General features: G+C 45.1%; 1 protein-coding gene across 1 annotated transcript; it reads right to left on the minus strand.

Moving 5' to 3' along the window:
* Positions 1–3,476: 3,476 nt before the first annotated feature.
* Positions 3,477–23,260, minus strand: E2F1 (E2F transcription factor 1). The gene is made up of 7 exons (XM_040437669.1): positions 22,056–23,260; positions 17,417–17,507; positions 14,670–14,889; positions 13,868–14,020; positions 12,298–12,412; positions 9,419–9,626; positions 3,477–3,806 (listed from the first exon to the last, which is right to left on the minus strand). Exons 1-7 carry the CDS (start codon positions 22,293–22,295, stop codon positions 3,571–3,573), a joined length of 1,263 nt encoding a protein of 420 aa, XP_040293603.1. The 5' UTR covers positions 22,296–23,260; the 3' UTR covers positions 3,477–3,570.
* Between the last annotated feature and the right edge of the window lie 732 nt (positions 23,261–23,992).

Below are 23,992 nucleotides of genomic sequence, written 5' to 3' on the forward strand. Positions count from 1 at the left end.
TGGCCACCAAATAGCAATCATAAGAGAGTCTCGAAGGGTTGAACGCACCGGCTAAAGGAGTTTCAAATCTTTACCATCTAACATCTCTGCTGACAGTGAACGGACCAGAACGGTCAGCATCAAAATCTGTGCAGGACGAGAGTTCTGGCAGGATATACTTTAACAGACTTTCAGTGACATCAATCTGACCTTCAAATTAAGAATTAACCCCTTAGTGACTAGGCAGTTTTGGGCGTTTTTCTTTTTTTTTTTCATCTTTGCCTTCCAAGAGCTACAACTCTTTTTCTCCCCTTCAGTCTACGTAGCTGTATAAGGGCTTGTTTTTTGCAGGACAAGTTGTAGTTTTTAATGGTGCCATTTTGGGGTACACATAACTTTCTGATTAACTTTTATTAACAGTTTCTGGGAGGGAGGTGAGAAATACAGCAATACTGCCACTGAGTTTTTACCTTTTAAATTTTGCGGCGTTCATTTTTCAGCATAAATAACATATCTTTGTACTCTGGGTCAGTAGGATTAGGGTCCATTCACACGTCCGTTGTTTCTTTCCTGATCTGTTCCGTTTTTTGCAGAACAGATCTGGACCCATTCATTTTCAATGGGTCCTGAAAAAAAAATCTGACATTGAGCTGTCCGATTTTTTTCAGGACCCATTAAAAATGAATGGGTACAGATCTGTTCCGCAAAAAACGGAACAGATCAGGAAAGAAACAACGGCCGTGTGAATGGACCCTAACAGCGATACCAAATACATAGTTTTCTTAACATATTACTACTTTTGCGCAATAAATCCCCTTTTAAAAAAAAAATAAAAAAAATGTTTGTGCATCGCCGCATCCCAAGACCCATAACTTTTTTACTTTTCGTTCTATGGAGTTTTGTGAGGGCTTAATTTTTGCGGTACGTAAATAACACTTTTTAATCATTTGTTACGTTTTTTCAGTAGCGACTTAGAATACATTAGTAATTCTGGCATTTTTTTTTATTTTTTTTTTTTTTTTTTTTTTTTTACAGGGGTCACCGTAGGGGATGATTTACATGATATTTGTATAGTGTGGGTTGTTACATATGCGGCGATTCCAAGTACGTGGGGGATATTTTATTCTTGTAATTTTATTAATTGCAAAGCATATTTTCAATGGGGGAAAAACTTTAGAAATTTTTTTATTTTTTTTTATGTGGGTTTTCTTAACTTTATTTTTTTAACCACTTACGGTAATCATCCAACAAGGGGCGAATAACAGGCAATCTTTTGATTGCTTCTAAAATACAATACATTATCCCTACAGTGCAGGGATGGCCAACCTATGGCTCTCGAGCCACAATTCCCACCATGCCCTGCTGTAGGCTGATAGCTGTAAGCAGTCTGGGCATGCTGGGAGTTGTAGTTTTGCAACAGTTGGAGAGCTGCAGGTTAGCCATACCTGCTATAGGGCAATGCATTTTAATGTCAGTGCTATACTGACATTGACCAGCAGTCTGCGCCAGAGAGGCACAGTCTGCTGGGGGAACACTCAAGACAGACATGGGGCCTACACCAGGTCCTAGCCCGCCTATTAACACACATCCCCACCCCGCCATAGCATTTGTCTCACAGTTCAGCTACAGTACCTGGAAAACTCACATCAGTGCTATCCGAATTCATTGTGCAAACAGAGAAAGGAAAATTGTTTTATTATAATTCAGCTTATGATATCCCTACAAACCCAGTTTCAGATGGCGTCAGATTACAAACATAGGACGAGCCCCCACATTTCACACCATTATACAATTATATTTAACTTACTTTTCTCATACAGAAAACCACAAGGTTTAGCTGAAAATGTCTTTATTGGAAAACAAGAACAAGATTTACAGATAACTTAAGCGGAGATATTTACCAGTACATTGGCCATGGCTGTTCCAAGTGAACATCCAGAACAAAGTGCCATTCTAAAGAACCAAGGGGACGGAGGGTTGAAACACACGCATTATAAATACTGTTCAGACAATCTACAGAAAAGCTACACATTGCACCTCCATATTCTTCTGTACGTCAGGAAAATAGGACTCCACCAAGACTTCTTCTGCCAAATAATTTAGAAGAATAATGAGCTTCATTTATGAAACGAGAAGTGGTCAGTGCTGGCCACAGATTCCAGGGTTCAAGTAATCTGAATGGCTGCTATGAATGACACCGAGGACAGTTCTTATCCATGAGACCCATTTATTTCACACAATGAAATAGTGCAGCATTTAGCAGAACTACCACTGTAAGGCCCTTTTCACACGAGCGAGAATTCCGCGCGGGTGCAATGCATGATGCGAACGCATTGCGCCTGCACGCCATACGGACCCAGTCTGTGCACATGAGCGGTAGTTTTCACACATCACTTCTGCGTTGCACGAAAAATCGCAGAATGTTCTATATTCTGCGATTTTCATGCAACGCTTGCCCCATAGAAGTGAATGGGGCTGCGCGAAAATCGAATCGCATCCGCTAGCGACTGCGGATGCGATTTTCACGGATGGCTGCTAACAGATGTTGTTTGTAAACATTCAGTTTTATAGCACGCGCGTGCAAAACGCAGTAAATCGCATTGCACCCGCGCAATAAAAACTGAACGCGATCGCAAACTAAATGGAATGGCACAGTTTTCACTGAACACATCCGGACATAAAATCGGGACACGCTCGTCTGCAAGGGGCCTATAAGGCTGTGTTCACATCTACGTTGGAGGCCATGCCTGGAGCCTCTGATGATGAAGGTTCTGATGTCAAAGTCAATCGGGGTCTATTGGACACTGCTGGTTTCTTTTGTGTAATGGACTTGGATGGTACAGATGCTTAAGACTAGGGCTAGAACTAAAGTTGCGCAAGTTAAGGCAGCTGAACTCACAGCATGGGCAACCTAAATCAAAAGGTGGGTCCCCTATACCCTATGACAATTTAGAGTTCTGCCACCATACTGCATACCTTGTCTAAAGGCCACTTAATTTACCATGCAGCCCTAACCTAACGCGACAGAAGTGGCTGTACCCTGAAGAAACTTCATACTGGGCATCAACCTAATAGTGAAGGACAAGTATATTTCTTCTAGTACTATTAACAAATAGCTTTATAATTAAATAAATTATAATGCAACACAAATCAGGACCTCTGACACTGGTGAGAAAGCAGAAAAGTCATCAAGTAGCCACCATAACCAGCAGGTCAGTGTATATGGAGATCATAATTCAACAAACCTTGGGGTAAAAGCACAAGGAGAGCGGCATGTTCCAGATGCTCGACGGGTCTGCACAAGTCTTTAGGAATTGACATACAAATACAACTTCAGTTTCACGTGGTATATTGCAGACACTGATCGCATTACTCGGTGTCACGTATATCCTTGTTTAGGTCTTCGGCTGCTCAAACGCAAGTGCTATGATTATGCTACGGGTGCTCACGGTTATAAGTGCTAACTTCCTCGTTCATTATGTACATGCGATTAAAAAGGGGGGGGGGAAGCAACAATCACATGCCATGAGCAGTAGATGTAGGGTAGGAAATTGGGGCTTGTGTTGCTAAATGGATAAGAACCAGGCTGTATCAGTATTCGTTGCACAAGTCCAGAGATGTCAGGTCACTAAAATCACAGTCAAACAGTTCGCTTACACCCTCGCTGGTCTCCAGCCCAAAGTGGTACTCGTGAGAGAGGGGAGGAGACAAGCTGATGAACTCATCAGAGAGAAAGTCAGGCAGGACAGCAGCGGTGACAGGGGACAGGTGAAGGTCTTCTGCCGAGTAACCCAAGGGAAGATCCGTCTCCGGCGATAGCAATGACTCTGGAAGCAAAAAAGAAACATTCAAATCGTCATGTTTTATTAGCCAGATTCACAGAAAAAGGGAAAGATAGAATACTACAGTCTTAGGGCTCATGCACACAAACGTATTTTGACTCCGGGTCCCTTTGTTTTTTTTTGCGCACCGTATGCAGAACTATTAACTTCAATGGGGCTGCATTAAAAAAAAAAAAAAAAAAAAAAGACTACGTATGCATTCCGTTTCCATATGTCTGTTCCGCAAAAAAACAGAACATGTCCCATTATTGTTTGCATTACGGACAAGAATAGGACTGTTCTATTACGGTCCAGCTGTTCCGTTATGCAAAACACAGAATGCACACTGACGTCAATACACATCTGGATCTGTGTTTTGTGGACCCCAAAATACTTAAGGTCATGTGCATGAGCCCTTATTCAGTTATTTCCCTCAGTGATAGCGAGCCAAAACCAGGCACGGCTCAAGAACAGACCAGGTGCAAATCTTTCCAATATACCTTGGAACTGATTTATTATACCTTCACTCCAGAATTCTGGCATCAAAAAAGTTGTAAAAATAAGCTTTTTTTGCAGTCGCTTGCGCAAAATTTTGCAGCTTTTTGCATTTTTACACCACTCACTCAAGATTTGTAATGTGGGTGGAAAAGTGTGCATGGTTAGCTATGTTAATGAGTTTCACTCCAGATTTGTCTGTTTAGGCTCCGCTTCTGGTTTTGGCTCACAATCACTGATGGAAATCAGTGAATGTGTGAATAAGGCCTTACATGCCCACACCTACCTGATCTATTCCTTGTCAGGAAGAGGTGGGGGCAATGCAGTGCTCATTACATTGACTTGTTATGTATCACAAGGTCACGCTCAACCCGAAAGAAAGAATTTAAACTATGTAAATAACTACACAGAGGCCATAAATCTCCCTACGGCACGAATCCGAAAGAAACTTGTTCTCCAAAGCAAAACTTACATTAAAGGGGTTATCCAATGACTAATTAAAATAATGAAAATCCGACATCATACAGTACATGACAACCTCTTTCTAACAAAGCTAGAACCAGCCCTGTACCGCACATGGATCCAGAGATCTCCCCATTCATTGCTCTGCTAGATTTATATCAAGCTGACAGCTCAAGGGGAGTGTCTTTTCTGCTGCAGCTCAGGAGGCGTGTCCATGTTCTCCCTATCACAGCTCAGGGGGGCGTGTCCATGATCTCTATCACAGCTCAGAAGGCAGTTGAAGGGTGAAACTGAGCATGTGCGGCCATCTCAGTAAAAAGGTCAAAATAAGAAGAAAAAAAAAACAGCAGGTGGCTCTATACAGATAGATTTTTATTGAATAACCATGCAAAATTTTTAATTATATGCAATTACAAAATTATTCAGATCCAGGTGCTGGTTTGAAAAACTGTATAATATTTTTTTGTTTTGTTTTTTTAACCACTTAAGGACCACAGGTTTATACCCCCCTAAAGACCAGGCCCTTTTTTACAAATCGGCACTCCACAACTTTAGCGGTTTATTGCTCGGTCATGCAACTTAGCACCCAAATGAATTTTACCTCCTTTTCTTCTCACTAATAGAGCTTTCATTTGGTGGTATTTCATTGCTGCTGACATTTTTACTTTTTTTGTTATTAATCGAAATTTAACGATTTGTTTGCAAAAAAATGACATTTTTCACTTTCAGTTGTAAAATTTTGCAAAAAAAAACAACATCCATATATAAATTTTGCTCTAAATGTATTGTTCTACATGTCTTTGATAAAAAAAAAAAAGTTTGGGTAAAAAAAAAATGGTTTGGGTAAAAGTTATAGCGTTTACAAACTATGGTACAAAAATGTGAATTTCCGCTTTTTGAAGGAGCTCTGACTTTCTGAGCACCTGTTATGTTTCCTGAGGTTCTACAATGCCCAGACAGTACAAACACCCCACAAATGACCCCATTTCGGAAAGTAGACACCCTAAGGTATTCGCTGATGGGCATAGTTAGTTCATAGAACTTTTTATTTTTTGTCACAAGTTAGCGGAAAATGATGATTTTTTTTTTATTATTATTTTTTCTTACAAAGTCTCATATTCCACTAACTTGTGACAAAAAATAAAAACTTCCATGAACTCACTATGCCCATCAGCGAATACCTTGGGATGTCTTCTTTCCAAAATGGGGTCACTTGTGGGGTAGTTATACTGCCCTGGCATTCTAGGGGCCCAAATGTGTGGTAAGGAGTTTGAAATCAAATTCTGTAAAAAATGGCCAGTGAAATCCGAAAGGTGCTCTTTGGAATGTGGGCCCCTTTTCCCACCTAGGCTGCAAAAAAGTGTCACACATCTGGTATCTCCGTATTCAGGAGAAGTTGGGGAATGTGTTTTGGGGTGTCATTTTACATATACCCATGCTGGGTGAGAGAAATATCTTGGCAAAAGACAACTTTGTATAAAAAAAATGGTAAAAGTTGTCTTTTGCCAAGATATTTCTCTCACCCAGCATGGGTATATGTAAAATGACACCCCAAAACACATTCCCCAACTTCTCCTGAGTACGGCGATACCAGATGTGTGACACTTTTTTGCAGCCTAGATGCGCAAAGGTGCCCAAAATCCTTTTAGGAGGGCATTATTAGACATTTGGATACCAGACTTCTTCTCACGCTTTGGGGCCCCTAGAATGCCAGGGCAGTATAAATACCCCACATGTGACCCCATTTTGGAAAGAAGACACCCCAAGGTATTCAATGAGGGGCATGGCGAGTTCATAGAAATTTTTTTTTTTGGCACAAGGCGGAAATTTATATTTTTTATTTTTTTCTCACAAAGTCTCCCTTTCCGCTAACTTGGGACAAAAATTTCAATCTTTCATGGACTCAATATGCCCCTCACGGAATACCTTGGGGTGTCTTCTTTCCGAAATGGGGTCACATGTGGGGTATTTATACTGCCCTGGCATTCTAGGGGCCCTAAAGCGTGAGAAGAAGTCTGGAATATAAATGTCTAAAAAATTTTACGCATTTGGATTCCGTGAGGGGTATGGTGAGTTCATGTGAGATTTTATTTTTTGACACAAGTTAGTGGAATATGAGACTTTGTAAGAAAAAAAAAAAATAGAAATTCCGCTAACTTCTGAATGGAGCCTTACAGGGGGGTGATCAATGACAGGGGGGTGATCAATGACAGGGGGGTGATCAGAGAGTCTATATAGGGTGATCACCCCCCTGTCATTGATCACCCCCCTGTAAGGCTCCATTCAGATGTCCGTATGTGTTTTGCGGATCCGATCCATGTATCCGTGGATCCGTAAAAATCATACGGACATCTGAATGCAGCCTGACAGGGGGGTGATCAGGGAGTCTATATGGGGTGATCACCACAGTCATTGATCACGCCCCTGTAAGGCTCCATACAGACGTCCGTATGCGTTTTGCAGATCCGATCCATCTATCAGTGGATCCGTAAAAATCATGCGGACATCTGAATGGAGCTTTACAGGGGGGTGATCAATGACAGGGGGGTAATAAATGACAGGGGGGTGATCAGGGAGTCTATATGGGGTGATCAGGGGCTAATAAGGGGTTAATAAGTGACGACGGGGGGGGGGGGGGGGGGGGGGGGTGTAGTGTAGTGGTGCTTGGTGCTACTTTACTGAGCTACCTGTGTCCTCTGGTGGTCGATCCAAACAAAGGGGACCACCAGAGGACCAGGTAGCAGGTATATTAGACGCTGTTATCAAAACAGCGTCTAATATACCTGTTAGGGGTTAAAAAAAACACATCTCCAGCCTGCCAGCGAACGATCGCCGCTGGCAGGCTGGAGAGCAACTCTCTTACGTTCCGTTCCTGTGAGCGCGCGCGCCTGTGTGCACGCGTTCACAGGAAATCTCTGCACACGCGAGATGACGCCAATCGGCGTAAGCGTAGCCTGGGGGAGCCGCCGCAATGACGGCGTTAGCGCGGCGGCAAGTGGTTAAACCTGGGGGAATCAGGGAAGGGGGGGGGGGGGAGGAGATCATTATATATGCTTGGCACTACTGGGGAGGAATGGAGGAGCATTATATACTGCCACTACGGGGTACATTTATTTATTTATATACTGGCACTATGTGGGGGGGGGGGGGGGGGGAGCATTATATATTGGAACTAGTGGGGGGCACTACAAGGGGACATTCAAGCCACTGGGAGCATTCAGGTTATATTATTACTACTAGAGTACTGTAGCCACGTTCTTATTTGACGCAATATGGAGAGCATTGCTACTAATGAGGGCTATCTTGAGGAGTATTATCACTATTGGGGGGCACTATTACTAATGAGGGCAGTCTGGGTGTAAAGTATAGTACAGTGTTTGTAGGCATGGAGGGGAGCAGAGCAGGGACAGTATTGGGGTAGCTTCAAGAGGTTCTGTTTTTTTTTTCATATTGATGACCTATCCTCAGGATAGGTCATCAATTTCAGACCGGCGGGGGTCCGACACCCTGCACTCCAGATGATCAGCTGTTTCTGCTGCTGTATGTCTATGGGACAGCAGCAGCGAACAGCACATGCCGTCTCCTCAAACAGCTGATCGGTGTGGGTACCTGGTGTTGGACTGTGTTTTTAGCACATTACAACAAGATTTGGGCCCCACTTCTGATTTTGCCCAGGGCCACATTCTGTCTAAAACCAGCCATGAGAGAGACTGGTGGACTTTGCAGTGTTAAAGTGCCCATGTGTGTGGGCTAAGAGGAATAGTAACAAAACAACTGTGTTACTGGAAGACTAGCTCAAATATTACTGTGCAGTAAGTAAAGGTTCAACTGTTCTCTGCGGCTCGGGGGCCATACACTAATGTTGTACAGCATATATGCATGCTGCACGATCACAGCTATGGGTAGTCTGGTTTCTGTGAAAGGTAGTGGATCAGAAGCCACAAGGCAATACCTATACTGAGTAACTGGTGCAACAGTACGAGTAAAAACATAGTAACATAGTTTGTAAGGTTGAAAAGAGACAGTTCAGCACAGCAAGCATAGGTGACTATGAAGTGTGTATGTGTCCCAGCTGAGAGCAGCATACTTAAAGGCGTTATCCGACGTCTATAATGCCTGGGTCTCTTACAGGTTCTACTTGCATTGCTCCCCCACACCCGAGTAATCGCTTCTGATGGCTGCACGGCCGGTAGGGGGTGAACCTTCCTAGCATCGCGTGTGATGTTTTGATGCAGCAGCAACCGCGTGGGCATCTGAAACGACGTGGGTGATTGGGAGCGAGGCAAGTACAACCTGTGTGAGGGCCTGGGCATTATAGGGTTTGGATAACCCCTTTAACTCAGGAGTGCTGGAAGCACACATTGATGAGGACCAGAAATTCTTGCAAAACAGATTCCGTGTCCCCAGTGCTGGGCTGTAAAATACACTGTTTTCCCTGTTCTCTCTGTTTAGCAGAGAACACATCTCCATTTATTAAAAAAAGCCTCTTCTTACCCCTAGCATGTTTCACATTCCACCACACTAATAACACAAGAAGTATGGTACAGATACAGACTTGTAGGATTTCACGTGTAGTAACACACCTGCCAGGGCATTGCTAGATTCCCTTCATTGAGGAAACCACAATACACATCATCAGCCTGGAAAAGCTGGATCCTCACCTTGGTCACAAGGAAGCAACCCTATGCCAATATCCTGAGAAGGTGCCAGAACTGTAGAGCCATTCGGGCTCTGTTTGCTGGGTGAGTTGTCAGAAGAACTAGGAGCTTTGGTTGGGCTTTTGACAGGACTGCAAACCCCAGAAGAGTCGTCTGGGCAGAGGAACACGTCAATGGGTCCACGGGTGCTTTTAAGAGAAATCTGCAGGCCCTAGAGAAAAATAAAATAAAAAATATTGAATAAAAATATTCAAATATCCCACAAACATCTGCGCATTCTTACAATACACCACTCCACGCAAAATCCACCCTTCAGACGTGGACTTCTATGGTTGCTCTATGACAGGGGTTAATATGCTCATATAAAGTAACCTACACCGTGTAATCCGGTTATATAAAGTTAGCCCCTATACAAAGGATAGGTGGTACCTATTAGACGGGGGGAACCCCTACTGATCATAAGAACAGTGGCCTCAAACCCCATGGAGCCAACCGAATAGATTGGAGCAGAGCCAGTTGGGCATGTGCCCAGCCACTCAATTAATCTCTATGGGAGTTCCAGAGATAGGAGAGCTCTGTACCCCCCTATCTCTAGTACTCCCATAGAAATTAATGGAGCAGCTGCACATGTCGGCTGCGTTCATTTTGGGGGGCTCCACAGGTATGGGCCCCCTGTTCTAATGATCTGTGGTGGTCCCAGTGGTAGGACTCCCACCCAATAGTTATTATAATAGATAACATTATATAACCCGAATATCCCTTTACCTACAATGTTACACTATTTTGCAAGGTTACAACACAAATATTTACTGGTGCACAGTTTGCCACTAGTAACACTGATCTGATAGTGTCAGACTGTGCAGGGACACCAGCCCAACTGGACCTTTATGGCAAACTGTTAGTAATTCATTCATAACTTCTAGCAAGAATAATAAAGGAATGATACATCATAGAATCAGAAGAATAGTTGCTACAGAATTGTTTTTAACATGGGCAATGCAAGTAGATACTAAAGCAGACCTCAGAAGACCGGCATGTAATGCTTTGTATAATTCAGAACTTCCTAATGGAGGGATCCAGTTCTCTCTCAGAAACCGCAACCGACATACATCAGGCCACGTTCACACATCTGTAATATGGCCACAATTCGTTGTTTGTATTACATACAGTCGTGGCCAAAAGTTTTGAGAATTACATAAATATTAGTTTTCACAAAGTTTGCTGCTAAACTGCTTTTAGATCTTTGTTTCAGTTGTTTCTGTGATGTAGTGAAATATAATTACACGCACTTCATACGTTTCAAAGGCTTTTATCGACAATTACATGACATTTATGCAAAGAGTCAGTATTTGCAGTGTTGGCCCTTCTTTTTCAGGACCTCTGCAATTCGACTGGGCATGCTCTCAATCAATTTCTGGGCCAATTCCTGACTGATAGCAACCCATTCTTTCATAATCACTTCTTGGAGTTTGTCAGAATTAGTGGGTTTTTGTTTGTCCACCCGCCTCTTGAGGATTGACCACAAGTTCTCAATGGGATTAAGATCTGGGGAGTTTCCAGGCCATGGACCCAAAATGTCAACGTTTTGGTCCCCGAGCCACTTAGTTATCACTTTTGCCTTATGGCACAGTGCTCCATCGTGCTGGAAAATGCATTGTTCTTCACCAAACTGTTGTTGGAAGAAGTTGCTGTTGGAGGGTGTTTTGGTACCATTCTTTATTCATGGCTGTGTTTTTGGGCAAAATTGTGAGTGAGCCCACTCCCTTGGATGAGAAGCAACCCCACACATGAATGGTCTCAGGATGCTTTACTGTTGGCATAACACAGGACTGATGGTAGCGCTCACCTTTTCTTCTCCGGACAAGCCTTTTTCCAGATGCCCCAAACAATCGGAAAGAGGCTTCATCGGAGAATATGACTTTGCCCCAGTCCTCAGCAGTCCATTCACCATACTTTCTGCAGAAGATCAATCTGTCCCTGATGTTTTTTTTGGAGAGAAGTGGCTTCTTTGCTGCCCTTCTTGACACCAGGCCATCTTCCGAAAGTCTTCGCCTCACTGTGCGTGCAGATGCACTCACACCTGCCTGCTGCCATTCCGGAGCAAGCTCTGCACTGGTGGCACTCCGATCCCGCAGCTGAATCCTCTTTAGGAGACGATCCTGGCGCTTGCTGGACTTTCTTGGATGCCCTGAAGCCTTCTTAACAAGAATTTAACCTCTTTCCTTGAAGTTCTTGATGATCCTATAAATTGTTGATTGAGGTGCAATCTTAGTAGCCACAATATCCTTGCCTGTGAAGCCATTTTTATGCAACGCAATGATGGCTGCACGCGTTTCTTTGCAGGTCACCATGGTTAACAATGGAAGAACAATGATTTCAAGCATCACCCTCCTTTTAACATGTCAAGTCTGCCATTTTAACCCAATCAGCCTGACATAATGATCTCTAGCCTTGTGCTCGTCAACATTCTCACCTGAGTTAACAAGACGATTACTGAAATGATCTCAGCAGGTCCTTTAATGACAGCAATGAAATGCAGTGGAAAGGTTCTTTTGGGATGAAGTTAATTTTCATGGCAAAGAAGGACTATGCAATCCATCTGATCACTCTTCATAACATTCTGGAGTATATGCAAATTGCTATTATAAAAACTTCAGCAGCAACTTTTCCAATTTCCAATATTTATGTAATTCTCAAAACTTTTGGCCACGACTGTACACAGCAATCAGACCACCAGCAGTTCCAAGGAACAGAACTTGGATTGTCATAGCATCCTATGGACCGGGCAAGTCGGCTGCATTATGGACATCTGAAAGTGGCTGTATAAAGGCAGAGTGTTTCCTATACCTCCCAGGATTTGGCATATCAGCTGAGATTTTTACCTCTTTGGGATCTGAAACTTGCATCTGCGTTTCTGGAGGAGCTTTAATCACCATCAACATGCGCTCTGAGGGGTCCGCTATGCTACGAAGGTCCTGGCAGGTTACATATCCCAACGTGCAGTCAGTTAAGAAAAGCCTCTTGTTACCAAGGTACTAAACTTACACTACAATGGTCTTCATAATACAACTAAGAATTAAAAAAATAATAATAATAAAAAAAAATCTTAAAAAGAACCACTGCGCGCACACATTTTTTTTCCAAACCTTACTGCATGTGGTTTTTGTGGCATCTCTTTGTAAACTGCGGGAACTAAAAAAAAAAAAAAAAAAAAAAAAAAATCTCCTATAGGAGTTGTAAAAAATAAAATAAAAAATAATGCCAAAAGCATCAACATGCCATGTTTTTAAATAACAGCAGACACCCAATAAAGAGCAGCTGATCAACAAAACACCAATGAACAGCAAAAATGCACAAAACAGCATTAAAAACATGTTTAAACCAACTTAAGGGTTTTCCAGGCACACAAGGGGAATGTCTATCCTTAAAAGGGAACCCGTCATCAACTTTATGCTGCCCATACTAACGGCAGAATAAAGTAGAGACAGGTGAGATTATTTCAGCGGCCTGTCATTTAAAAGTAAGTGGTTGCTGAGAACCAACATCACAATCATTGCAGACTGGGCCTGGAAAAGAGTCCCGGCCACCTGAGAAGAGTCCTGGACAGTGCAGTTTCTAGGTAAAATTTCTCTCAGGGCGAGTGTCAAAAAAACTCCCCCCCTGCTCGATGAAATAAGTGTCTCCCCATTGTAAAAAATGTGTAACCACATTGCACGGACGGTCACAGTCACACACCCAGTGACCCACTGTCCCACAGACTCAGGCTCTCAGGCTCTCACTCACAGCAGGCTTTCTTTCTCAGCACTGCTCCGGGCGGTAACAGGCAGGCAGTGCGGGCGGCGGTGCTCACCTCACTCACTGTACGTCACGCGGTGCGTGACGTACAGTGAGTGAGCGCCGCCGCCCGCAGAGCCTGCCTGTGGGGGGACATTATTTAGAATGGAGGCTGCTGTGGGTGTCATTATAACTGTATAATGTCTGATAGGCCTAGTCCTGAGTTATATTACCCTGCCCTGTATAATAATGTACCCTGATACCCCTTAGTTAGATTACTCCAGCGGGGTAATATAACTAAGGGGTATCAGGGATGGGTACATTATTATACAGGGCATGGGCAGGGTGATATAACTCAGCTCAGGACTAGGCCTATCAGACATTATACAGTTATAATGAGTAATGACACCCACAGCAGCCTCCATTCTAAATAATGTCCATAGTGATCCTTATTAAAAACTTAATGTCCCCCACAGTGACAGTGGCCCCCATTTTCATGTCTCCCACAGTGGCCCCCCCATTGTAATTAATGTAGGAAAAGACGCACATAATCCGCGTCACATGCAGGTATCCTAAAGGATATTCTAGGAAGAGCCTTGTAACATCTAAAAGTATAAAATGAAATATAAAATCCTGTCTTTGTGTAGTCGAACTTATCGTTGAGATCAGAAAGGATATTGTTGGCTCTCGGACTCCTCTGTCAGCAGTTTCAGCTGGGTGGTGCACATCTGAAGCAACTCATCCAAGTGCTGCTCCGTGGCCAGAAGATCCTGACAATCCTTCGTCAACATCTGGTATCTGGTGCTGGACTCCACCACCGATCTGTTCCCCCTAAAAGGAAGGCAGCACATTGAAGTACAGAAGAAAGTACAAATTTGGCATACAACTAATCAAGATAGCTAACCCATTGTGTCCCACTAGTAACATATTAGAAAGTAAAACTTTTCAGGAATAGTAATGATGGAAACTTGTGTTAAAGCACTCCTAAGAAATCTGATCAGGCAGTAAGGCCCCATGCACACCACCGTACCCAGTCTGCGGCCCACAAATTGCAAACCGTACGTGTGGCCTCCCCATTTTCTTGAAGTGATCGGGTCCGCGTTTTGTGGACAAGTACAGCACATGTCCTGTCCTTTTGCGGAATAGACATACGAATGCAGAGAGCACACGGATCGTCCAGGTGCTGTATAAGACTATACCCACAAAATGCGGACCACGAAAACAACGGGTCTGCAAATAAAATGCGGATAGCACACAGACCACATCTGTATTTTACAGTAGATGCAGACGTGTACATGAGGCCTAAAGCAGGGGCATGGAGAGAACACAGACATCTAACATACAAGCACACATTTCTTCTTTAAATCCCACCCAAGAGTGTATTTAGTGCCAAAAAGCACCCATGTTTTTTCATCGTGGCTTTAACCATCTGAACACATCCTAATATTTAGTTGCCGGAATTCACATTTCTTTCACTTACAGCCATTGGATGTGGTTTTTAGATTTTTTAGTGATCAGGTGGATCCCCTCAAGCACATTGGTGATATCGTAGATCCTCCTCTTTTGCACATTCAGCACCTGGGCTGCCCAGTTTAAATCTACGACTCCATCTGCAGACTTGCTAAGAAGCTCCAGAAATCTCTTGGTGGTAAGGTTCAAAGACGTCTCATAACGGGACCTCTCTCCTGGAGACTTCACCCCTGGACAGGAGAGAAAACAGACAATTTTAGAACAGGAGCAAGATAAATATTCATGTAATTAAAGCAGCATTCCCACAATATATTTTATTCTCTGACCTGTTAGAAAGGTACATGATGTAACCTGTAGTGAAGGTAGTCTTTTTACCAGTACCTGTATTTGTGACTTATAACCTCCATTCTGATCCTCAGCTGTGTCATGTGACCAGCATTCTGACTCCTTAAATAACACAGCATCTTAGGTGTGGACAGGAAGTCCGTTTCTCTATGTATTCCTATGGGAGTCTCAATGTCAGTCTCACAGGAATGAGTAGAGAAGCAACTGACTTCCTGTCCCAGGTGGAGATCAGAGAGCTGGTCACATGACACAGCTGAGGATCAGCATGCAGGGGAAGGAGTTAAGAGCCTACTGCAAAGCATCCCTGGGCCGATGCAGGTTCTTGACTGTCACAACCACCAACAGAAAGGAAACAGACAGTAAAAAAAAAAAAAATGAAAACTACAATGGAAAGCAGCTTTTTCCACCTATATGGTGAGCATTACACCCGATATTTATTGCCAGACTAAGGCCCTTTTTTCATGTCTGTGATCACATCTGTAACGCGATGGTCAGTGGTTCATGCATGAAAAATCCGTGCTTAGTCCGCGTGTATTACACAGACAATACTGCATTGAAGATGATTTTCCAGAGAACCTCTTAGGGGCGAGTCCATTGCGGGAATCACGCTCCGTGTGTGAGCGTGATCCTCCGTTCGCGACTTGCAGGAGCGCAGGACATTATAATAATTTAGAATGATGTGCCTCTGTAGGTGTAAGGTTGTGCAGAAGGACCGCAATTCCCGCAATGGACTTGCTTGCGTAAAACAGCCCTTAGCAACGATCTGTGAAACATGGACGAGACACGGATGACATCCGTGTGGTGTCTGTTTCTCAAGGACCCATAGACTATAATGGAAATGATGGATCCGTAATCAAGGGCACAAATAGGGCAGGCTTCTGTGGTGTCACCCAGAACCGTAGTAAATCATGGATGTCAGAATATAACATGTCAGTGATTCACGGACGTCTGAAAAAGGCCTAAGGTCTCATGCACATAAATGTATTCCCTTTCTGTGTCCGTTTCGTTTCTCTTGCGGACCCATTCATTTCAATGGGTCTGCATAAAAAAAAATATATAAAAAAGTTACTCCGTACGCATTCCGTTTACGTATGTCTGTTCTGCAAAAAAACAGAACATGTCCTATAATTGTCCGCATTACGGACAAGGATAGTACTGTTCTATTAGAGGCCAGCTGTTCCGTTGTTCCGTTCCGCAAAATACGGAATGCACACGGACGTCATCCGTATTTTTTGCAGATCTGTTTCTTTGCGGACCACAAACTACATACGGTCGTGTGCATGAGCGCTAAGGCTACTTTCACACTTGCGGCAGGACGGATCCGACAGGCTGTTCACCATGTCGGATCAGTCCTTCCGTTATTTCGCCGTGCCGCCGCTCCGTCCCCATTGACTATAATGGGGACTGGGGCGGAGCTCCAGCGCAGCACAGCGAGAGCCGCCGGACTAAAAAGTCGGACATGCAGGACTTAGTCTGGCGGCTTTTCGCCGTGCTGCGCCAGGGCTCCGCCCCCGTCCCAATTATAGTCAATGCGGGCGGAGCGGCGGCACGGCGAAATAGCGGAAGGACGGATCCGACATGGTGAACAGCCTGTCGGATCCGTTCTGCCGCAAGTGTGAAAGTACCCTAAGGCTGAGCATACATATTAGAATAATGTTAGGTAAATTGTATGGGAGTGTCCCGACTGCCAGCCATATCCCCCAACTGCAAATGTCAGGTCAGGAGAAAATAGGATCGTTGGGTTTCAACATTCCCAATCCTTTTGATCTCAGGAGATAAACGACACCGCCAGAAACGTCTCACAGCGGATTACTCCCATCTCCGCCAAGCATGCACGTGTATGGGGGAAGTCAAGATGATTAGGTATCGGCCATTTGAAAGTATACGGCAAGCTTAAAGAGGACCTTTCACTAGATTTAAAAAATCTAAACTAACTATACAGACATGGAGAGCGGCGCCCAGGGATCCCCCTGCACTTACTATTATCCCTGGGCGCAGCTCCGTTCTCCCGGTATAGCCTCCGGTATCTTCACATGTTAAACTCCACCCAGTGGAACCTGCCGGCGTCTCCTCCTCCCATGCTGTAGCGCTGGCCAATCGCAGCGCTCAGGTCATAGCCTGAGTTTTTTTTTTTCTCTCAGGCTATAAGCTGAGCGCTGCGATTGGCCAGCGTCACAGCCTGGGAGAAAGACGCCGTCAGGTTCCCCTGGGTGGAGCCTAACAAGTGAAGATACCGGAGGCTATACCGGGAGAATGGAGCGGCGCCCAGGGATAATAGTAAGTGCAGGGGGATCCCTGGGCGCCGCTCTCCATGTCTGTATAGTTAGTTTAGATTTTTTAATCTAGTGAAAGGTCCTCTTTAATATCCAATGGCAGGGTGCACCCTACTATTATTAGAATCAAATAGCAAACCTCTAGCGGGATTTCTTGTCTTCCCACGTGGCGTCTGAAGGCCTTCTGGAATATACCTGTGTCCTGCTTCCAAATCCAACTTCCTCTTCACCTGGAAAAAAGGGGCAGATATTAAAAAGGGCAAACATGAATGTTCTTAACAACAGGAAATAAGGGAAGCAGTGCCACCATTCCGGTTGTCTGCAGGGCGCTGTGTCACAACGCATCAAGTCCCTTGGGGCTCTAAGCTGCCATAAGGAGCTCCATGACGAGCCAAATACGTATGATAGGGGTATCCTTCACCTAAAAGTCGAACCTCAAGGGAAGGCTAGCTCTGTCATGTGGCATCCATAAGGGAAGTCATGAAGGGCTACAGTAGGATCCTATGGAAGTCTATAGGCATCATATTACTGTCCCCAAACAACTGGAACCATAATACTGCCCGAGCATTAGTCCTAAATAATGACCCCCAGACCATAAACGAATGCAGTTCATATTATCCCTGTGATCCACACACCATACTCATGTATGGGCAGCTGGATAGCAATAGGCTCTGTGTAAGTACCAGACCTTCCAGCAGATGGTCTAGGGGCATGTGTGGCACTCTCAGGCCTCATGCACACAGCCCCATTCACTTGAAAGGGTCCACAATCCAGAAGATCAGAGCGGAACGGAAGCACGGAACCCCGCGAAACACTATGGAGGGCTTCTGTGCGTTTTCTGTCCGCTCTACAGTCGGTACCAGTGCCTTTGTGTACATGAGGCCTCAGTATGTTTGCTCAAAGGATTTTGGGTGCAGATTCGGAGTCTAAAATCTGTGCTAAAAATACATGCAGAACTTCCCCATTGACTTTGATGGGGAAACTGCATGTTAAACTATACAGCACTTTCTGCTTATAGTTTTGAAAACCGTACCACTGGACGGGGAAGAAAAAAAAAAAAAAGTGTCCTGTCCATTCTTGATGCAATTCCTGGCTGGGAATTCCGATAGAAAACAGATTTTTTTTTAAATGCAACAGAAAAAAAAAAAAAGTTGCATCCAAAAAAATCGTGAAGCGTTTTTTTCCGGTATAGAGACCCGTATGACGGAACTCAATACCGTAAAACTGAAAACGCTAGTGTGAAAGTACCCTAATCCGCTGCGTGAAAGACAGCAGAGACACGGAGCATTAACCTGATTGATAATGCTCCGTGCCTCTAATCTTTTTACTACAAAATCACGGTGACAACTTTATCTCACTGTGATTTTGTAGTAAAAAGATCACAGAAAGGCAAAGAGCGTTATCAATCAGGTTAATGCTCCGTGTCCCTGCTGTCCAGGATGGGGCTTGGCTCTCTTATACTACCAGCAATCTACAAGGGAAACATTTTCAAAATCATAAAAAAACCTTGCAACATTTGGTGCAGCACTGCGATTACATTTCTAGTCTTGAGGCCACACCTTAGGTGACATCAGCTCAGTGAGGTTCTCCACCTCAGCCCATGCTGGTTTCCAGGAGCGTGGGCGAGTCTTCCACCAACCTATCCCACACTCTCAGGGAGCGTCGGCTGGATGTGGACGAGCAAGTAATTCTCTGCCAGAGGGAATGCATCCCATTACATGAGAAGCTCAATAAAAGGGGGAAAGACAAAGAAGACAACACATCCAACAGACTGCTGTAACACATACGTGAGGGAGTAAGGCGTCCACTACTCCAGAGGGTGCTTTGGATCAGTAGTGATGAAGCTCAACTAACGTGTCAGAAAGCTCTCCCCATTACTCACAGTTGAGATTTCACCCCAGGACTTTAGGTCCCTCAATAATATTAAAACCCACAAGAGCAGGTCACCTACAGGCCACTATACCTGCACGAGTCACGGATTTAGATACGCAGTACCTTCAAAATGCTGACCAGCAGAGGTTGGTAGCCTATTCCAAGGACAAGCCGGCAAAATCCTCGTCCTAGACAACCCCTTTAGAAGGAACTTTTTAGGGTGTTCTGGACAACTGGGTTTCATCTGCTCAACTTTTTCAGCACGTGGAGTACGGATCCCATATACTTTCTGTGCATCTGTACCCCACACGCTGGAAAAGTCAAGAAGAGCTGATGAAATCCGATCGTGCAGAGCGCTCTAAGTAGTGGTAAGACCCTTGTGGTTTCACCAAAGGTTTAGGTGACCTTTAAGACCACCAACACTGATTTTATCGTGGAACAAGTTCACATGAACGACCAAGACCATGAGAACCGAGTTCTTACACGTCTGCTCAAACCCCTTTTCTGGATTTTTCAGAAACCATTAGGGTACAATCATACCTTTTATTGCCTCAATTGTCACAAAAGCACAGCAAAACGCCATGGTTTTGCCAAAATTTTGCAAAAACATGGGAGGACATTTTTCACACCAAAATTGGTGTCAGAGTGTCGCAAGTATGGGCGCACGGCTTATGTGCAGCAAAACCTGCAACTTTTCCCCGCTCACGACACTTTTTCAAAGTGGTAATAAAATGGGGCGTGGTGTAGGCGAGGAATCGGATGGACCTGCACATTTATTTTCCACGCCCATTGTTGGCATTGAAAATTGCTTAAAGGGGTATTTCCATCTGAGACAATGGGGGAATATCGCTAGGATATGCCCCGATCGTCTGATAGGTGAAGGTCCCACCTCTGGTACCTGCACCAACACCGAGAATAGAGCGGGGAAAGGTGGTGGCAGGAGGACCCCGGGTTTTACCGGGTCCGGCCACCACCAAGCGCTCTCCTCATAGTACCGTGCTTGCGCGGCCACCGCTCCCAATCATTTCTAGGGGCAGACGGAAATAGCCGAGCCCGTTCTTGGCTATTTTCAGCGGACCCAAAGAAATGAATGGAGGGCGGCTGCACATGAGCAGTGCGCCCTGCACAACTTTTGGACCTCTGTCCGCAGTGTACCACTGGGACCCACCCCTATCAGACAATGGGGGCAAATCCTAGTGATATGCCCCCATTGTCTCAGATGGGAAAACCCATTAAAATCGACACCAGCCCTCTTGCTAAAGTCTGTCTCACAGCCTGCCGAATAAAGCACCAAACTTATGTAGCAGCCAGCGCCTCGAAGTAACGCCAGTTTTTTTTACTGCCTTAAAAAACAACCAATCTGACCACTTCCTACAACTACTTTACAGCGGTAAACTCATAAAGAGGTATTCCAGCTAGGTATTCTGCCAGATCAGTGTGGGCGCAAACAAGGGACCCCGACCAATCACCAGAACGTGTATTTATCAAAGACTGGCAGAATGTCTGGTCATAAGTTAGGCGCATCCTCCAGCTGTCTGTGTGCCCGTACCAAAATCTACACCAGCCCATAGTTGACAGACATTTCATTCATCATTGATGCCAGAACACTGGTTTACCTGGTAATGTATTGCCCCTCCATCGTCCCCTTTTCAGAAGGTGGCGTAGAACCACCACTTACATCTAGATTTAGGCTCAATGGCGTTTTAAAAAGTCACAAAACCAGGGTTTGTGACTTACTCCAGAAAACTGGCATGGGGGGAGGTGATAAATTCCCCCCTTTAAATGGGGGGCAACAAACCAGTCAGAGCTGCTGGAACAGGACGGAATAGAAGATCATACATGACAGATACATCAATAGATTACAAGATGGAGGAGTTTCTCTCTACCTCTCACCTCAAACTTGACCCTTTAACTCAGTTAAAGAGCTGACTGCTGCTCACAGATAAGCACATGCCTGTCACTAACATGTTAACCCCATTCATTGCCAGACGGCACAAAATATTCTAGGGTGTGGAGGGCGTCATACCATGGGAATGACACGTTCACTGTGAATGGTGATGGGAGAAGACCCGTGCACGGCAGCCATATTACACATGCTATACTATACCCCGATCACCCCCTAGAAATCACCAGGAGATGTACAAGTCCTCAGCCTAGGTCAGACTCTATGTTCTGATACAAACCTTAGGAAATGGCTGCCATAGGGGCAGTCACCCATCTTTCCCAGACACCCACCTCTAAGATGGAAGCAGCGCATGTGTCGCTATGTAACTAGGCAGATTGGACATTTAAATCTAAGGCTACTTTCACACTGGCGTTTTGGCTTTCCGTTTGAGAGATCCATTCAGGGCTCTCACAAGCGGTCCAAAATGAATCAGTTTAGTCCTAATGCATTCTGAATGGAAAAGGATCCGCTCAAAAAGCATCAGTTTGGCTCCGTTCCGCCTCAATTCCGCTTTGGACGTTTTGGTGACCGTCTAAAGAAACTGAGCCAAACTGATCCACACAATGTAAGTCAATGGGGACGGATCCGTTTTCACTGACAATAGAAAACGGATCAGTCCTTCATTGACTTTCAATGGTGTTCAAGACAGATCCGTCTTGGCTATGTTAATGATAATACAAACGGATCCGTTCTGAACGGATGCAGACGGTTGTTTTATCTGAACGGATTCATGACAAATCCACACCAAACGAGAGTGTGAAAGTAGCCTGAGGGAGGGCTGGGTGACATCTGTGCAGGAGTTTGAATGGCAGACATTTTGGTTGTCACAAAGCCTATGGCAATAGATACCATCTTCATCAAAATTATACGTATCCCATCGATGGACTCATCGTGATCAACATCCCTTAAGCCTTATTATGGTGCCCCATAATTTTGGGGGCCATAACAAAAAAAAAGTTACCGGAGGACGTCCGAGGGTTGGCTTTTGCCCCGCACATCCTGGACTTGGTCCTTGAGGGGTGGTGAAAAGCATCAGCTCAGCCTCACTGAGGCCGGAGTTTGTGGCTCCATCTCCCGGGACATCTGGAGTGGATATGATGACGATCTGCTGCTCTGCCACATGGAGGGTGCCACCAGTTTCCCAAACCGCCCCTAGATCTCCTTCAACGCAGCCATAAGTGACCCCAAAGTCCCGGGACATGATCAGAGGGGTTACTCCCTCAGTTTCCCAAAAAGTCCAAGTGCCATGGTCTCAAAGGAAAGCCAAGTCTACATGGGAAACCTAATCTGGAGCCGGGAAGAAACCTCAAAACCAAGAACAGATCTCCAACCCAACCGGTCAGTCTTCAGCGATGTCACCAGGAGAACGCGGAACGCCTCAGAGAAGACGAAAAAGTGATGAATCCTTGTGTAAAAAAAACAAACCCAACAAAAAATATATTTAAACCTATAAAAGTTCAGATGATCCGATAAAACATCCGCACCTCCAGGGGGTCAACACCTTAACGGTGGTACTCCCAGTTTACAGGCCACCTATAGGAGACGATTGATCGTAACCATGGCAACTGTTCTTTATCTATGAAGAATCAATGTTTAAAGCGCCATCACAACTGCTCATCGGATTGAGTCCTAGATGATCCATGTAGATTCTAGAAGACGGATCCCAAGAAAGGAGAGTAATAAAACGAGGGCTGGGAGTCATCCTACATCTGCTCCAGGTAAGTCATGGGGCATCCACAGCCCTCAGCCTCCAGGTACCACAGTCCTTCACAATAGACCATTCAAAGTCTAGAGAAAAAAATGCAAAACTGCTGAAAAAATCCTCCAAATCGTTAAAACAGGCTCCAATGACTCTATATGTCCATCTACACTGCAGAATCCCAGGGGCTAAAAATCACAGTGAGCGATCCGATCGCAGACGCTTGCATAAAACGCATAAAATCCGCATTGGTTCTTGAAGTTCCTGCGCTTTTAGGCCAGTTCCCTTCAGGCGTCCACAATCCATTGAAATATGACTGACTGAGACGTGCCGCAGAGGACGGGGGCAGCACGCAGAGTCCGGCCGGAGCGGAGAGTACGAGCGGCCGAGTCTGAAGCCGGTTGTCCCCGGGAGCGCTATTGTTTTCGCCCCCCAGCTGATCCCCGGATCTCCCAGCTCTCGCCCATTTGCGCGCCAATTCCTTTTTTGCCGCGAAACTTCAGCCTGCGTCATCAGCAACTCGCTATTGGCTACTGGAGTTCCGAGAGACGCGTGTGATTGGATAACGGAACGTTCGAAATGGGCGGGCGGGAAAGGAGGCTTTGATTGAAGGCACTAAGGAACCAATAGGGTAAGAGAACGGAGCAAAACAAGGGCGGTGATTGGTCACACGCGCGGCTGTGGGCTGGCTTGTGTTTCCTGACAGGGAAATACAGCTCTGTGGTGCAGGAGACTGAGTAGGATGAATGGGCAGTGGTGTCTGCTGCTTCACAGAAGCGTCAATGGCGCAGCCGAGCAGTTTAATCATCATAAATGCACACAGGGCTGGGACAAGGCCATTTGGTGCCCAGGGCGAAGATGGCAAACTGCGCCCCCCCCCCCCCCCGTTTTTAAGAAAAAAATTAGTTTGTTATTTGTATTACATTATTTTCTTACTTTTTACAGTCTGTGTGTGAGTAGCAGCTAGTGAAGGCAGGCTCCTCGTGGCTTGTTCTTCACGCGCCGACACAGCTCCCTGTAGGCTGCGCGAGTCCTCCCTCTCTCACCTCACACCTCGCCTCCGGCGTGAGCCGCGTGACGTCACACGGCGCACGGCGGTGGTATCAACCAAATGAATCCTCCATGGGGGGGGGGCGAGGAAACGCAGAGGAGGAAAGGGAGCCCGAGCCAGGAGCGCAGTCGGCACAAAATTCATAGGG

The sequence above is a fragment of the Bufo bufo genome, chromosome 6, assembly GCF_905171765.1.
Source record: "Bufo bufo chromosome 6, aBufBuf1.1, whole genome shotgun sequence".
In the NCBI taxonomy this organism is placed as follows: Eukaryota; Metazoa; Chordata; class Amphibia; order Anura; family Bufonidae; genus Bufo; species Bufo bufo.

Coding starts and splice junctions, on each gene's coding strand:
- E2F1 (XM_040437669.1), bottom strand. CDS start 22,295: ATGTCCCGGGACTTTGGGGTCACTTATGGCTGCGTTGAAGGAGATCTA. Junction 17,508..22,055: donor CAACCCTCGGACGTCCTCCG/GTAACTTTTTTT, acceptor CCTTTTTTCCAG/GTGAAGAGGAAGTTGGATTT. Junction 12,413..13,867: donor GAGGAGTCCGAGAGCCAACA/ATATCCTTTCTG, acceptor AACTGACTGCAC/GTTGGGATATGTAACCTGCC.